The sequence below is a fragment of the Vigna unguiculata genome, chromosome 8 (genome assembly GCF_037176805.1).
Source record: "Vigna unguiculata cultivar grain cowpea cultivar isolate G323 ecotype 2 chromosome 8, ASM3717680v1, whole genome shotgun sequence".
Lineage (NCBI taxonomy): Eukaryota > Viridiplantae > Streptophyta > Magnoliopsida > Fabales > Fabaceae > Vigna > Vigna unguiculata.
In genome coordinates, this window is record NC_140799.1 from 1,552,670 (window position 1) to 1,571,462 (window position 18,793).

Consider the following 18,793-nt stretch of genomic DNA (forward strand, 5'->3'; position numbering starts at 1 on the left):
CAATTACCAAAGTATTTCATAAACAATAATCACATATTGGATTCGCAATTTCAAATAATTTAAAACAAAACTTTGGTCTCTATTTTGCTCATTAGATAATATTAGTTCTCATTTTAAAGTATACACATTTTTTTGTATTCTTACGTTAAAAAATATACAATATTTTGGTCTAGTTCTCAGTTTAATCTATATTTATTTTTATTTTCAATAATTTAATTAATTAAATATGAATACCTTAAGCACATGTTATGTTTAATGTTTAATCAAAATAGAACATACAAAAAGAAAGATCAGATATTAACATTACGATTTTTTCTAAAATATCATTAGATGATTTATTTTAAAATAAATACATAAAAAATTACATATTTATTAAGTGAATTAGAATGAGTTCAAATCATATTTAAATTTTAAGTTCTTCATCAATTTATATATTTTTAGTTAATTTTTTATTAAATTTTCTCTGTATTAAACAATTTTATATTTTTCAATTAAATTTTGTAGTTAATAAAACAAAACATAAAACTTCATATTATTTTCATAAATTAAAAATTAAAAAGTGTAAAATAACATAACAAAATAAAAATTATATCATTAAATTAACAAAAAAAAAACTTAAATAACAGAAACTCAATTGAAAAGTATAAAAAGTTTGTCTATCCAATAAATAAATAAAAATGAATAAAAGTTTACTTAAAAATACATATCTTTACGAAAAATTTAAAACTTAATTATGGGTTCTTTCTTTTATCTGTTTTTACTTTTTTTTTCTCTTCATTTCATATGAACTGATAACGTATTCATTTTTATTTTTTTTCTGTTAAAGCACTTTTTTTATGTAATTACTCCATAGCTTAGATTTCCACGAGCATCATCACTCTTTCTTTCTTTTCTCTTAATTATTTTTCTTTTCACTATTTCAGTCTGATTCTCGTGTTGGCAGCTGTTGAAAAACCCTAAAAAAAATGTATTCATAACATTAATAACATTAATATTGCTCTATGTGTGTTATGCACCCAATACCAAAATATTCGTCGGTTGCATTAATGATAGCCAACTAAAATTATGCCTAAATATTCAACAAAAAAACTTTATGATATAACAATAATCTTCTCTTCATTAATCATAATGCAAATGGACCACTTCATAGCACTATCACATTCATTATGGTTAGTCATGCCAAGGTAGAACAATCTTAACAATGCATGTATCTCCAACATTATTATTTCAATCTACTCACTTTTTTCATTACTTTTAATTAATATTCACTTATTACTTATAATTGATGTTTACTTTTTATAATTAAAGTTACCGATGAAAAATAATTCATATTTTTTCTATTTTGAGTTAAATATAGAGTTAAGGATATTTTTAGTCCTTAAACTTTAATCCAAAATTATGATTCGTCTATGTCGGAAACTTCGATATATACATTTTGGTCATAAACTTAAAAAATGAATTAATATAGTCATTTTAACTTAGTTACATTAACCTTTTTTTTACGTGTCGAAACCCAATAAATATTGAACGAACTGGAAATATGTCAAACGGTGTAAACAATTCTAATACTAACATGGCTTTCGACACGTAAAAAAAAAAAGTTAACGTAATTAGGTTAAAATGATTATATTCATTTATTTTTAAAGTTTAGTAATCAGAATGTAGTTTTAGACAAGGACAAATTAAAATTTTTTGTTAAAATTCAGGGACTAAAAATATACTTAACCCTTAAATATATTATTGTCTTCAAATTATTTATTAAAATTATATTTTCTTCATGTTTGAAATATGTACTAATTTCATTCCTATATTTTATAAAGTAATTAAAAATGCTCTTGTAAGCAAATGAATTTTAACAATCACAAAGTCTCCTATCCTTTATGCAACTCAATTTCTACTAATAGTGTTGTATTTAAAAAATATAGTTTTCAATTTGGGTTGATGTAAGTGATTAGAAGTCACACATTTAATTAAGTGGCTGTAATTTCAAAGTCTTAATTAAAGAGAGAAAAGATCTTAACATATTCAATATCTTTTAAATTTTAAAGAAAAATTAGTCTTATATTAAATAGGAAGATACTATATAATAATAAAATAAATATAGTAATAAACACTTATTTTTTGTGAAATGTTCATAGTTTTTTATATTAAAAAATTGTTTTAGCATGTCAAACATAAATAATGTTTATAAATCATCTTTAAATTTATTCCTTATTTTTTTAAAATATAAAATTTTATAATTTTAAATTCATTAGTAAAGTTATATTCATTATATGTAATACAATTTATTTCAATATTTTACGAAACAAATATTTTTTTCATAGATAATTATTTACAAAACAAGATTTTGAAGTCACAAAAATATCTAAAAATAATATTATTATTGATGAGAAAAATAAAATATGTAAAGATTTACATGTGAAGACTTACCTTAGAATGGAAGGGTGCATGGAAAAGTGAAATTATATAACATTATTCGGTTGATAAGTAAAATAAAAAAAATAGTAATAAAATTAAAATCATCATATGTAAATAGTGAACTTGTTTGTTATTATAATTATAAAATCAATAAATAATTGTATAATTTTATTGTGTAATTTTGTATTTATTTTGTAAGTAGTTTTATAATTAAAAAGTAATTAAGTTTAATAAAACGATAAACTTGAAAAAAAAGTAATTACACTTAAAGAATCACAAAAATATCTAAAGATAATATTTTTAGGGTTAAGTAAGTTTTTAGTCCATATATAGGATCGGGTGCTTATCACTAGGTAAAAGCTATAATTAATAGTTAGGGAGAACCTCTTCCTCGACAATTATTGTTAGGATCGCTTATTATTATGTCAAAAGCTATAGCTAATAGTCGGGACGCAACTCTTTTTACTTAAGAATGTAACAATGTAACATTCCAAGCGTCACAATTTGATTATGACTCGGTGCACCTGGTCTCCATCACGGGACAATTGATGTCATATGTAACATTCGTCAATCTTTCAAAGGTTGGATAAAAATTTATTTATAAACTTCTGTCATTAAAAACTAATGATATTAATTTTTAGATAACGAGTCTAACGAACGTACTAATATAATTAAAAGGTTAGAACACATGGTTAATATGTGTCAACCACATATAATTTAAAAACAAAAAGTGTTTTTTTTTTCACTTTTTTTGTTCTGAAGGATGTATTTAGCCATTACTATTTATTTTAACCCAAAAGTAAATAACAAAAACATTATCTATTTATTTTAAGCTAACACATTAGAAAATTAGAAAATGCAGATAGGTTACATTTAATATTTATTAAAAAGTTGATAGTTTTTACCATATTTTTTAAATTGTGAGTAATTTAGATTATGTATTTAAAATGTGAATATTTTAGACTATGTATTTTAAATTTTACGTAATTTAACTTTAAATATTTTAAATTATCATAATAATATGATCCAATAATAATTAAATTGTTATAAAATATATTAATTGTTTCATAATAAAATCGAATGGATCAAGTTATAATGTTGTGAAAGTCACAAATTCAATAGTAAGACAGTTATTTAGGGGTTACCAATAAAAGCTTGTAAGTGTTATCACATAATTATATTTCTTAGAAACGAAAATTCATTCAAAAATTACCTACATCCAAGTCTCCCATGGAAGGTAAGTATTTTATTTCGATAAAGTTGTTGCAAAAAGCAATGTACTTATGATTATTTAAAAATCATGTAAGAAAAATAGTTTTTTTTTTTTTAATAAATAACAGTCTTTGAATCCCATAAAAAAAAAGGGTGAAAGAAGCATGGATTTGAGAAGGTGCTTGGGGTGACAGAAATGGCAGAAGTGAAGGAGAGCACGTGGGGTGATTGGAGACCATCAACACTTGTAGGACCTTCTGCTCCTACAACCAACGACAACAACCAAAACTAACCCTAAAACCACTCTTCCCTCTCACTAAATTTTAATAACTTTTGTTTAGGTTTAATCAGAGAAATAATACTCATTTTTGTTTAGATATGTCAATTTGATATCCGATTTTAAAGATATATCAATATAGTTTCAACTTTTGAAAAGACGTTTAAATTAGGTTCATTTTAGAAAAAAAATTATTAACATCATTAACAATATTAATATTTAAAGTAATTTACAAAATTAAATATTTATATTTATATTAAAATTTAGTGATAAAAGTCATGAATAAAGTTAACGACGCGAATAATTTTTTTCTGAGAAAATTCTAATTGAGACAATTTTTAAAAAATTGAGACTTGATTGACACCTTTCTAAAAATAAATATCAAACTGACATATATGAACAAAATTGGGTAACATCAGACCGATTAAACCCATGACATTGGAGAATTTTTCATATTTTGATTTTGATTTGTAGGTTTGTTTGCATGAGGAATAGGGTTGGCGAGTGAATAAACGAAATGAAAATAATGAGGTGCTTAAGGAAAAGAAAAAAGAGAGTTTCGATAATTTGGCAATAAGTGGAGGTTTTAGGAACATAAATAAATGAAATGAAGAAGAGAAAGAGTGAATAATTGATTGATGACTTTCCATTATTGGTTGGCACTTGACACAGTGAAATTGCTATTTAGATTTCAAAGATAAGATTCCATTCATTCAAAAGACAGTTGCCACCATATTCTTCATCTAAATTCTTTCACTCATTCAAACAAAGTCAAAAGACAAAAACTGAACATCGCCATTAAAACCGAATTACAAGACAATCAAATTAAATGCAAACCCAAGACTCTAACGTGTCTTTTCTTCACAAAGAAAAGACAAAAAACCATGACTCACTTTATTTATCTATGATTTTGATGTCTATTTTCATTCAATTTTGTTAATTTAATCTTAATATTATTTTTTTAGTCAAGTCTCAATTTTTTTGAATTTTGTTAAATTTGATCATTGTTTATTAAATTTTTTTAGATAATTAACGGTAACTGTGACCACCACGTACGACTGGATTAACAAGTTGATATTTTTTAAAAATTAAAAAAAAAATTAAAAAAACAAAAAAATAAACAGTTTAAATAGTAAATGGTAATGAACCGTACTGCAAAATGTCCTTCACACGACTAGGTTAGCAAGTGAATTATTTTAAAAAATAAAAAAGAAATTAAAAAAAAAACGTTTAAATAGTCAATGATAATGAACTGTGATTGTCACGTGTCTATGTGGACATTTAAAAAAAAATTACAAAGTGACATGTGACGGTCATAATTAATTAACATTAATTGTTTAAACAACGTTAGAAAATAAAAAAGTAAGTGTGTACATGCTGATTGAGACACTTTTAAAAAAGTGAGAACTCGATAGACTCTTTCTTAAAAATGAATATCAAACTAATAAATATCAATAAAAATGGATACCATCAAACTAATCAAACGAAAAATTTATTATGAAAATAATATTGGGTCTTATAGAAAAAAAATTTCTTTATAATCTTAGTAGTTTTTATTTAACTCAATTTTAATGTTGACCCCAATATTAAGTTGGAGTTTTACACCTCCCAAAACAGCTCTTTCTCATGCAGAGGAACGAGGTCTTAGACACGAAGGGACAAGGGCATTTCTTTTACAGGTAATAATCATATAGATGGCGAAGTGTGCCAAAAGAAGAAGAAAATTCAAAGGGTAATGAAGGAAAGTGACACTGATGACTCGTACTCTACCCAATCACGTTCTTAACAATTTTTTTTTTCTTCTTCATTCTCTCTATTTGTTATCATAAGAAAATTTAATTTGAAAAATTACAAGTAGTTTCTGTAACACATTTTTTTCCAAATATTCTATTAATATGAATTAGTAGTAGTTGATATATGAATAAAGATACACATAAAAAAAGACTTTATGCTTAGTTATTTAGTACAGTAACTTTATACAAACAAAAAACATATAATTTCTAAAACGTAAAAATGAAGGAAATACTAAACAAATACCTCAGTTCACCCTCAAATATTTTACTGGTTGTGGAATTGGTCATCGCAGCATTTCCAATCCCAGATAAGACACTAACCCAAAGAAGAAACCAAAAACTTTGGCATAGATGACAGGTTGGATTGTTCTCACACAAAAATGTTTTCAGCCTATTCCCAAACCCATTTCTTCTGCATGGCTGTCATGTGATCCACCAAAAAAACAAGTAACCTGCCATGTGAAGTTAGCAAAACATTGACTGGAAGGAACAGATACATTGAAAATGACAAAATTCCGAGAGACATGAAACTATGGCAAAAGAAAACACCAATTCATAATAGTGTTAAACATAAAATAACTATAGTAAAAATGTGCTATCCTTAAAAAAATCAAATTAAGAAGACTTGACCATTGTATGACGACAAAAACTGAATTGATAACTTTATTATATAAAGGTTTACTTAATAAGAATATATATATATATATATATATATATATATATATATATATATATATATGTATGTATGTATCTTAAATTATATCCTTAACGTTAGACACGAAATCCTAAATTACATGTTTAATCTTAAAAAAAAATTCAAGAATCGCCAAAACACACTAACAATTACACAAGATCAAGCATATTATTTCATCTTCCAACAGGTTGCACGTTTTTCAGGTTAATTCAGAAACCAATAATATGCAGGTACTTAGACTTTAAAGATCCCGACAACAATCACTAGCAGCCAGCTCATGCAATTTCATATCCAAAACACTGTAATACAAAAAGTTAATTTATTTGCATTAAACAACAACAAGAACTAAACGGCCATGTTCATAGCAGACAAGTTGAATTTTAACTCATTAGAGATGAAAAATATATACAAAGTGAAGAGCATAAGGTACAAAGAAAACCTGGTTAATTATCAAAAGCAACAAATTGTAAAACTTGAAAGAAAGTACATTGAGATAGAACTGATCCTGGGAGGTGAACTGCAATGGTTGCCTCTGTATCACATCAATTGGAACATACAAATCCTTCTCCGTATTGGAAACATGTTCATTCTCATGTTCCTATCAATCAGAACCATCTGGGAAATGGTCCAGCGCATCCTGCTTCCCATTGACATAGAATTCAACTATTGCCTTCATCCTCTCAAACTTGTTAGGATGGTAATTAACATGTATAATCACAGGCTTCAGCTTCTTGAGTTTAGCATTTTTTCTGACAGTCTTAAAGAGAACCTTGCTGTTCATAAAAAGGTACATATCCATCGTCCTTTTTGCAGCATGAAGTCCATCATAACCAGGATGAGAAGGGAAAAAGAGCTCCTCGTTAAAAACTGCCTGATCCCACGATTTTGGGTCATTGGAGAGTCGGTTAGCAACACGATCCAAGAGCTCAATTGAAGGAATAGTAGGCCTTATGTAAAAGAAACCAGAGTTATAAACCCATATTCGCATGGTATGAGCATAGCGAGCCCAACCCATCGAGGGTTCATCAAAGACATCATTATACCCGTAAGCTGTCATGTTATTGTGACCATCAGACATAGACTCCACATCTGAATCCCTATAGAGATAATCAAACGGGTTCTGCAAGTACACAATGTCAACGTCCGAGAGAAGAACACTGTAACCCAGTTGCAGAAATTCTCTCAAAACACGAAATTTCAATCCCGAAACAGCATGGTTACCACCACTCTTACCGACTGCATCAACACCTTGATCAGGATCTCTTCTATACACAGGAACATCATTGGATTTGCAGAACTCTTCAATGTTATCATCTAAGGCAACAACCAAATAATTAGGAATGCCAGCCTTCTTGATGTTGGTGAACCATAGCTCCAACATCTCCTTCACATTAGTGTTAGCAAGGACAACAATTAGCTCTTTATAAATAGCAACTTCCCCCAAGATTTTGGCTAATCTGGGGTTCACAGATTCGTCAGGAATGACAGGTGGATTGGTTCTGAGAGCCTTGACGGTTCCAAAGGGCCCAGCCTTGTGGCTTTCACCAAGAACAAGAAACTGTTCCTGTGCATGGCCCTTTCCTTGCTCAGCCAAACGCAGCTTCTCCATAAGATCCTTCACCTGCTTCTTCAGCTCGGAATTTTTCTCTTTTGCTGATAGAATATCAACTTTAAGCGCATTAACTTGTTCTGGTGATTCGCACGCAGATGAAACCATCTAAAATCAACAGAAACAACCAATGTAACTAATTGTTGTATACCCGTTTTGTATTCTTCATACACGTCCTTCTAAATAGTAAGAGTTCTATTTGATATATTTTAAGACAATAATTGCATTTAGTTTGTTATTAATATTTTCTTTACTAAGTAGTATTACGAGAATAAATGAGTAATAAATCAAAATTACAAGGACAGGTTAAGCAAATTTAATCAGACTTTTAAACCTATTGTCCATTCTAGTCCCTAAAATTAATACAACCAGTGAATTTGGTCGCCAACGATACAAAATCAATCAATTTAGTTCTTGAATTTGATAATCGCACATCCATTTGGCCCCTGGTGTCAGAGACACCAAAACTGAAGCACAACAAAATCAAGTACCGGGAATCAATTTGGTAGATGTAGCATAAAGAAGGGACTAAATTGATTGATGCACACCAAAGTGAAGAGCCAAAATAATACAGTTACCAAAGTTAAGAATTAAATGGTGAGATCATTGATACTAATAACTAAGACGACTAATTATAAAAATGGTGTACGCACTACTTAATCAATTATAAATTGTCATGCATGGTAAGTTTGTTAACTATTACAGTAAAATACCATTTTTTTAGTCCTTGAAAAATTGCAAGTATTCTCATATTAGTGTTGGTTGAAAATCCGATATTAACTAGAGATATCAGTTTAAAGTATTGAAAGTCACATTAACCAGAAATAAGATCAATTTACAGTATAAAAGTGGATACAAACCTCACCTTACACATCAATTTTATAAGGTTGAGTTAGACTTAAAGTCTACTTGGTATCAGAGCCATGATTCCCGCCTATCCTAACAATTTAATAAGCCCCAACAGTTCAAATGACTGTCACTTTAATACTTTGTCACTTAAACATAAGTTTGACAAATTACACTTTTTGGAACCTTGTTAGAATTTTCTTATTTTAGAGACTAATATCACAACAGCTACCTAGTTTTCAAGAACTCAAAAGATGTTTCATCCCAGTAATTACTTTAAAAGTCCAAGAGTGATTAGTTCACAGTGTAAGAGCACAGAATCTAAACTAAAAAAAAGAAAAAAGATTGTAAATTGAGAGCTGAGTGGGTGATTTAATCAAGAATAAATTTGAACCATATAACATTACTCCTATCCCTGCAAAGAGTAAAGAATCACTTTAGTCACTGGAACTGGTAGGTCATGTCATGTCATATTAACTTCCGAAATTCAAAATATATTAAACAAGTCCCTGAAATGTCTAGCAAATCTCGAAATTTCATTACGTACTGCGATTTTAATCCTAAATAGATGTTAATACTATAAAAGTGACACTAGATCATTTGAATTTTGAACTAATTTGATCATCGTTGTTAATTTCCTTCAATTCAAGGACTAACATAACAGCATGTGCACATTCCGGGAACAAGATAGCCGTTGACTCGTAAAAAAAATGAAGAGATAAAAAAAGAGAAAGAAGATGAATGAAAACCTTGGGGTGGCGAATGAGAGGAGTGGGAGCGGCGGTGAAGAGGCCATTGGGAGAGAAGAAGGCGAAGACGCAGCCGATGAGAACGCCGACGACAACGGCGGCGACGATCCGAGATCCGGCGGATGACTGGCCTTTATCTCTGGTGAGCAATGCGTCTCTCCGACCCACCATGCTGCGTCTCTCTATCGGATCCAATTCGAAACCCTAAACGGAACGAAAAGAAATTCAGATTTCAACTCACAAGGTTGAAGGAGCTGTGGCAGCTGGCAGAGAGAGTGGAGAAGAAGTGTTAAGCATTTGTTTCTCTGACTTATGGCATTTTTAATTGTTATTAATGTGATCCATGTTCCTGTTAGACTCTCATTATTATAAGCAACCATATTCTCTCAAACATATCAATGGTGTAACTTTTCAAACTCTTCAACATGGCTCCAATTTATGCAGATAAAAATCAATTATACGTTCACTTTGTCAATTTTAAAAGCGAAATTGAAATTTGTTTATATTTTAAATTTTAATACATTTTTTTTATCAAATTTTAAGAATATTAGTCAAACAAAAATTCATCTCATTAAATTAAAAAAATATATTTATAAATTTATTTAAGAAAAGACAAAATTAAACATTATATCACTATATAAGAATAAAGGTCTAGAGGTTCATAACACCATTTTGTATAAAACTGGTATCAAAGATCTTATATGCGTAAAAGACTAATATCATATAACCATATAAAACCACAATCTCTCAATAACTATAACCATAACCCATATATGAAAATATATATAAACTCATAACTTCGGTACTTTAATTTTACTTTTAACTCATTACTTTAATCACCGTTATATCATCACATCACATCACTAAAAAGAATCAAAATAGATAATTTAATGATGATTGAAATACTAAATTAAAAGTGAATCATAAGTGTAAGTTAAAATATATTATCCTTATCTTTTTTACATTACATGCACGATATTTTGGCCAATTTGTTAATTTTACCTAATGTAGTGGTTGATTACTTCATTTTACTCTCTAGGTGAAAATCTCGCGGCTTGAAATGTTCTTTTTTTATATATATAAAATTACCAAAATAACATAATGTAGCTTGACCATAGAAAACTTTGGGGTGGTTCTGGTTTGTTAAAGGATTTGAAGAAATGTTTCAGATAATTCTAGGTTGAGGTGGTGCGATGTAGAAGTTGATTTATGGAACTTGTATATATAAGATTATGATCACAAGCAATAAGTAACACTACTGAACCCCATGTTGCTGGTAAAAAGAAGTCAATTGGAACATACTACTGAAAACTTGAAGAAATGCTTATTGAATATGCATTTTTCTGCTTGCACATACTTATTTTTATTTAGTACAAATAAAATAGCACAAATAGTAAATGACAACACCATCAAAATCAACAAAAAATGTAACCCTAATTCGTGATAGGGAATTATGAGATAACACTCCATTATTTGCTATGTTCACAACATTGACAGCAAGAATTAACGTCCACCTGATAGAAGTCAATAGACTCTGGTAACTTAACTCCTCCACCTCCAACAAATATCTTTCTCCCCTAACTGGACATACTATTCTCAGTGTAACCACTACTCGGTTGGACAAACAAACCAAGCATAACAAGGACGACGGAAAATTTAAATTCAATGGCACTATCTTGTGACCTATAAATGTTACCTTAAAAACATGTCACAACCGTTAGAAAAGTGTGATTATATACAGAGGGCACAACAAAACGGAATTATGCATCTGCTGAGCCGGTAACGTAGGAAACTACAACTGTGGTATCATCAAGCTTGCCACCGTAGTAACGGAAACCGGCATCTTGAGCAGCGGTTGAGAAAGGAGTCTGTCTGTCTTTATCAAGTGCGCGTTGACGTGCTAATGCAGCTATCTTCTGGGCTGTAACTTGAGGACTTAATCCTGCTCTCATGGCGTGAACCACCACTGCTGTAATCTCATTATTGTACAAGTTATCAAACAGTCCATCTGTACCAGCAACTATGACATCACCAGGTGCAACAGGAATGGTAAAAACCTAACATAAACAAAACAAACCATCAAGCATATCATACTAGTAGAAAAAACTTAGATGCATAAATCCAAACCTCATAAAAAACTGAATGAGTTTATTCTCCAATCATCAGCAAAAATAATCTAAAACCAAGTTTGACTACTAGTTCACGGTTGAATTCTTGATGTAGAGACAGATATATATCAGCAGGAAAAAGAATACCATAGTGCATAAACGAGACACAAAATAGGGCAGAAAATCATGTAGTAAACAGTTCTATAGAAGAAACAAGCAGTCTCTCCCAGAAACAAAGAACTACGACTTCAAATACGAGCCAGCACACTAACAATTATATCAGCAGCCAAATATTGATTCATGAAACATAAACTGCGAATATGTGCAACCAGTTGCGGATTGCAAAATATAGCAGAAAGCCAATAATTAGCTATGTCATATAGCTGACAGCATCATGGGCATATAGTGGAAGTAAGACAGTAGTTGAAACCGCAGCACGAAGATGCAGGACGCATGCTGCAACTACAGCAAACTAGTGGATGCAATAGTGGACAGAGTCACATTTGCATATCTGGGAAATTCTACTACGAAATGGAGTTATAGAACCCCTATAATGGCTACTTAACAAAATTGGCAAACATAATAAGCTTGACTCCACAACAATAAATTGAATGGAACTGTTAGAATCTGGACTCTTTCTTTTTTGCATGCATGCTTATTTATCCAGACATGTGAGTTTTGTCCCTCTAATTAAATTTTTCTGGCTCTGCAGTACAGCTCCTGAGTAATTCCTTAATCAACTATGTCTCATGTTTTTAGAAAATGTTCTCTTTTTTTTCATCTAAGTCCAATATTTAAGATCTGTATTAATGCAATCACTGAAGTCATCTGTTGCCTAAATTGGATTACTACTAACATTAGATTATTGATTCAGCCTGACTTGGTGATTACAAATTCACTTGTAGATGACATGTAAAGCATTGAACAGTCTAGTTTGTAACAATTAATTGAATACAAATGGTACATTAAAAGACTCATTTGAAAAAATTTAAAAACACTGGACTAAATTGAATAATCCTAAAAAACAGTGATTATAAACCTCATTAACATAAATAATATATAATTGTATGTATAAAAGAACTCTTCTGAAACAAGGTTTAAATCTTACAGTAGATATACAGAAGAGAATGGTATACATTTGTTATATTAATTATATATACAATAACCATATTAAAATATATAAACGAGTAGCATATGCAGTAGCAAACATTTTTTCAAAAATCAGATAAGCACACTCTACCATTAAGAGTGGGTGCAGAAAAGATGCTTCATTGACCAATTTAATCCGATTCTGCCAAGGATAAAGTCCAAAAAATAGGAAAATACCTGACCAGAACTAGGTAAATCACCATTCCTACCACATTCCAGCTGATAGGTGAAATTGAAATCATGTTGCTGCACTGGGGATCGGAATACGGTGCACCCATCCCGGACTACCATAAACCCACTGTCTCCTAAATTGATAGCATTAAGGCCCTGTGCAAGAAACACACAATAATGAAGATATGTGAAGAATGAAACAAAACCGAGATCTCTTTCAGAATTACAAAATAGCAAAATTATTTACTTACAAATCAGAGTAGAATATTTGTAACCAAGAAAAATCACAAGCCCTCAATTAAAAATATAAAATGAAGAAAAGCAGGAAAAAAAAGAGTCAAAGTTCAGGAACAGAGTTTAGAAATTACTATGCAATGTTTGATATGCAAATAGAATGGAGTGGAATGTGTGCTGCTTCATTCTTTCTTGTTCAACCCTTTAACCAAAATGCACCACTTTTTTTACCTTATGTCCTGTTCTATTTTCTTTCCAAAATGTAAGAACTCATAATGTTTCACCCCATTTGAAGTAGTCTACCAAATGCTAGTATGCTACCTTAGTAAATTACTCAACAATCCCGACCATGGAACTTCATATTATGTAATCTTATGCTTAGATGTATCCAATGCTAACAAAATTATATTTCAGAAAATTAACTGGTGCAACTTACAAGCACATAAAAAGCTTTTAAAAGAGACTTTTAACTATTACAAGCACATTGAGGACTACTTTTACCATAAATTATTTAAGACAGCATTTGGCGATATAAACTGGAACTTTTGCATCATGATTCACTACGTATGTTAAAATGCACTAGGTCACAAGATCTATAAAGATCTAAGATTACTGCTTTGAAACTTCTCCACATAATTAAGTTACCAGAACAGTGAAAATTATTTTGGAAAGCCAATATATTGTGGAATCGTTTACCAGGACTCTATATGGGTTTTCCACAAATAAATGCTGTGGAATGAAGAAAATAAGCTGAAAGGGTTAAACCAATCACCGGAAGAACATTGGATAGTAGAAAAGGATACTAAAAATAGCAACTAAAAAGGAAGCAATAAGTTAAATTCAGTACTACGGTAATATATGTCAAAGTTATGGAGCAGAAGCTGCTGTAATATTCCAAACAGAAGAGCATAAAGGAGAAGTTAACCTGATCAGTAAGTGCAATGATGCATGCGGTGGAGGAACCTTTCGCTTTTGTACTTGAGTGTGCTTTTTCCAGCACCCTAGCTGGATCAATTGAACCTTTGGGTTCCTCCTGAATAGCTTCCACTGATTTGGACATAAGCTCACGAGAGTAATATCCAGCATTAACACCAAGATCTGCCCATCCACCAACACCATCTGCCACCCCTATTGCTTGCTCCTCAGAACATATAAAATGAGCATCTTCTCCACCAGTTTCTTCTTTATCAGGATGGGGCAAGTAGCATGATGCTGATATTAACTTAAGGGTCTTGCCTGAAGGAGTTTTCCTGCAGTCAACATCTCCAATCATGTACTATAAGCCATAAGATTGCAGATTCAAAATATACTTTTAACCACCATACATAGCTTCCCAATATTCTATTACATAGCTTATACATGTCAGTTGATCCAAAAGGCAAACACAAAGCAAATTTATGAGTTTTTCCTGTACAGTGATATCACCATGGTGTCAAAGTCACTGGACCAAAATATCACATGGAGTAAAATAAATAAGAGAGAATAACATACTGTTCAGATGAATCTGCAGAACTGCTTGACTGTTCCTCACGGACAGAAGTGTCAAAAGGTACGTCATGAGCAGGCCCAACTGAGTAACACGAGGTTGACAAGCTATGGAAAGCTCCAGATCCTGACTGCATGTAAGGGTGAGAATTATACCAGGTCTTGGCAGCACTATAAATGAAATATCCATAAATCGCACTGTTATCTGGCTGCTGATGCTTTTTCAAACTCATGCTCACTTTTCCACCATTCCTCAAACTCGTGTTTAAACATATACTACCAACCCTCTTGGTTGACACTGATCGGCGAACACCCTTCAAACTCAGGTTGTCCACATAAGATTCACCAACCACTATCCCGGGCAAATGAGCAGCCATTGCCTTAATCCTAAATCCAGTTCCACCACTGGAAAACTGATCAGGTCCGGCAAGGGCAGAACCAATGTGGTATCCACAGACCTGAAACGACGGCCCCGACACAGACGGAACCGAAAATGTCCGAGACAGTGTGTCAACCACAGACAAAGTTCTTCTTTTTCCACCCAATTCAGAGCTCGAAGCTAAGGCAACGCCGGGGCGCACGAGCAGGCTAAGTTCCACACAATATGAACTATGCACAGAATGAAAAAACTTGGAACTACCAAACCACAACTTTCCTTGCCCAATCAGAATTTCAGCGGATTCAAATATCCCCCTTTCTTTCCCCACAACCGATCTCTGAATTGAAGCTCCAAGCCTCGATAAGTAATTAGATGGCATTTTATTCTTCACCAACCCAATGATCAAGGTTCACCAAACACAACAAGAGGGTTACCACCACCACAACAAGCTAAACAATACAATCTCATAGCTCCGAATACAATAACACCCTAATCAACTTTCAACAAAGCACACAAACAAATACCTTGAATAAGCCTTCAATAATTCAGACACCTGGGTTACATTATTCCACAATTAAACTCAAAACGAAACAAATTATTCATTCAAGCAAACAATCACGCTCGTAATTAAAACCAAAAAAATAAAATTAAGAACTCAAGAAATTCAAAATTGGAGGGAAGAAAAACCCTAACCGTAAATGGTTGAAACGTAACCAAAAGGGTTACTGGGTGGTTAAATATTAAAGGAAAAAAGAATTTTTCAGTTAACTGAATGAATTTACGCACGTGCCACGATGGAGGCTTAGGGTTTCTCTCCGTAACCTTTGAAGCTTGGGAGAAGAACCTGCAATGGCCGCAACATGGTGAAAACCTTCGAGAGCAAGAAGAAGAAGATCGAAATTTGTTACAATTTCAGGAATCTCGAATTTTCCACTGCTTCTAAATATATTATTAATTTATCTTGTTATCTCATCAAACAGAGATAAGAGCAGAAACAGAAAACACTTTATTAAGAATTTTTTAGTTGATATGTTTAGTAGATATGGAAAATAATGCATTTTATCAATTAATCATGGATTTTTTTTATTAAAAATTAATAAAGTTGATATATAAATTAACATCTAATTGGATAATCATGAATAAATAATAATAATAATAATAACAATTATACTATTCTTATTGTGAAATTTTAAACTTAATTTGCATTAAATATTTATTTATTAATTTCTTAATAGTTAGTTAAAAATATTTACTCTTTTAAGATATCATGTTTATCTGCGTTTACCTTTAATCCTTATTTTGATTTATGTATCCATAAACTTGCTTGTTCAATGTTATTATGATAAAACTTTTTATATATTATGTTAATTTTTTTCAATCATGTAATTGTTAATTTTAGTCCAAAAACTTAATTCAAGCAGCATATTTTGTATTAATTTTAAGATTTTTATACTAAAATGTGCGAAGTTTTGGATATATCAAATTCTAATTTCGTGTTCAATAACTAAAATCATATTTAATTTATTTTTTAATTAGTAAAAATGTTACTCAAAATATTTACATAAATTTGACAAATATGAAAAAGTATTTTTTATTGAAACTTTTATTCCATTATTTGTTTTTATAAAATTTGTCGAATAGATTTCGAAATGAAATGAGTGATCTTGATTAAATACATGATCTAGATGAAATGAATGAATTTGTTAATAGTAATGAAAGGAAAATTTACCTAAAAAAACTCTCATCAACTTAAGTGTGTGTTATGATGTACCGATACTTCAACATGGGTTACGTATCCATGTTATCGTGTCCAATAATGTAGGATACTCTAATGATACTTATCAACGAATTACAAAGTCGCAGTACACTACAATAAAATCTTTGAATAGTGATCAATTTTAGTGACAACAAATGATTAGCCACTGTATAGTGACCAAATTGACAACTAAAATAGTTCAAAACAATTATAATTGGTATCCAATTTGATAATTAAAATAGTTTTAATTATAAATTGGTTTCTAAATTGGTCACTAACATCAGTTACCAGATTTTGGCTACCAAAATAAATTGTCTCTAATTAGAAAATTTGGATTCACATATTAACAATCATATATTTATTATGTTTATAAAATTATTGTATATTTTCAATATTCATCTATCACGTATCGTATCTTATTATTTTGAAAATAAACATATTGATGTATTAAATACATCTTGCATCTGATACACGTATCGTATATGTGCATCATAGTGTGAGAGATCAAATAATATGATAATAATTTATCGCTTTGAATAAAAGATTAGTATAGTGAAATTAAGAATTTATAAACCTTTTGAGTATATAAATTGATATCTTTTATTAAATAATAATTGAAATATACTTATATATTAAATAACAACATTATGTCCTAATAGTTTAAGGATAATTATAGGATCCGTTATTATTAATCGGTAAAAATATTGCTAAAAATATTTACATCAATTTGATGAATATAAAAATGTATTTTTTATAAAAAAATATCACTTTATTGGCATGTTAAATATTTAGTGGCAACAATTTTTCTTTTTAATTTGGGACGGTTAGTTCTCACTTTCGAAAATGTTTTCACATGAAATTTGATTAAAATCTATTTTTGTGAAATACTTATTTTAAAAGGTAAGCTAAACATAAGAAATAAAATTCCAAAAAAGACATTTCATACCAATAATCATGATTGCTTAAAATTATTGCGATTATTAATAATAACTAAATCTTCTTTGCTAGGTAAAAAATAGTTATTCTAGTTCTTTAAAAGTCAAAAGTAAAGTTTTATTTTATCAAGATAATTCATCTGTTACTATAAATAATATAGGTAAAATTTCCCTTTTTAGTAAATTTCTATTTTTATTTTGCAAAGTTTGTTTTTCACCAATCTCACAAGAATGTCTTTTGTGGACAAGTTAGTTGAAAATCAATATTAGAAAAATCTTGCCTTTTTTTAAAAAACATCGTGTCCTGATAAAGTTAGTTTTTTTTTAGGAAGTAAATCAAATATAGCAAACATTTTTCTAATTTCATATTCATGAAAAGGAAAAAATCCTTAATATCTTGTTTTAGTTATGTTTTTTTTTTCTTAAATGAGAACAACTTATAACTTATAAAATTGTCTTTTAAGTTATTAGTTCTTATCTTTTAATGCTCTTAAATAAACGTGTCTCATATTATTACAAAGATTTAAAGATAAAGTGTTCAAGCTTAGTTGAATTTTTTTGCATATTTTTTATTTTATAATAAACACTAGTCTAAGATCACATTTTAATTTTAAGCGTTTAATATAGACTTAATTAGGAGATGCATACTTATAAAATTTTAAAAGTTATATTATAATTAAAATATTATAAGTTATATAATTACAATATAAAATATTGTGAATATTGAGATTTATAGAAATTATGAAAAATATAACAGATATAAAAAATATATAAAATATATAAAATATATATAAAACAAAATGTAACAAAATAGAGTCAAATCACTTTATGATTTTTTCTAAAACTATAATTACAAAATTATTAATCCAAAAAAATTTATTTTTAAATGCAAATTTAGATAAAATGTGAACTTAAACGAATCTTTTTCGTAACTCTTGAATACTTTCCTCTCAATATTTGATTTAACATATATCATCA

At 29.7% G+C, this 18,793-nt stretch overlaps 2 protein-coding genes across 3 annotated transcripts; both read right to left on the minus strand.

Annotated features, from left to right (window-relative positions):
• Positions 1–6,699: 6,699 nt before the first annotated feature.
• LOC114194601 (arabinosyltransferase RRA2-like) lies at positions 6,700–9,948 on the minus strand. The gene is made up of 2 exons (XM_028084937.2): positions 9,599–9,948; positions 6,700–8,111 (listed from the first exon to the last, which is right to left on the minus strand). The coding sequence occupies exons 1-2, from the start codon at positions 9,767–9,769 to the stop codon at positions 6,996–6,998; spliced, it is 1,287 nt and encodes a 428-aa protein (XP_027940738.1). The 5' UTR covers positions 9,770–9,948; the 3' UTR covers positions 6,700–6,995.
• Positions 9,949–11,013: 1,065 nt separating this feature from the next.
• On the minus strand, positions 11,014–16,101 carry LOC114194074 (putative protein phosphatase 2C 55). 2 transcript variants are annotated; one of them, XM_028084118.2, is made up of 6 exons: positions 15,911–16,101; positions 15,649–15,677; positions 14,752–15,509; positions 14,186–14,510; positions 13,033–13,182; positions 11,014–11,655 (listed from the first exon to the last, which is right to left on the minus strand). In XM_028084118.2, the coding sequence occupies exons 3-6, from the start codon at positions 15,501–15,503 to the stop codon at positions 11,359–11,361; spliced, it is 1,524 nt and encodes a 507-aa protein (XP_027939919.1). In that variant the 5' UTR covers positions 15,504–15,509; positions 15,649–15,677; positions 15,911–16,101; the 3' UTR covers positions 11,014–11,358. The 2 variants fall into 2 exon arrangements, with proteins under 2 accessions (XP_027939919.1, XP_085521832.1); XM_085665706.1 differs by having other exon boundaries at positions 14,752–15,677; positions 15,818–16,070.
• Positions 16,102–18,793: the final 2,692 nt, after the last annotated feature.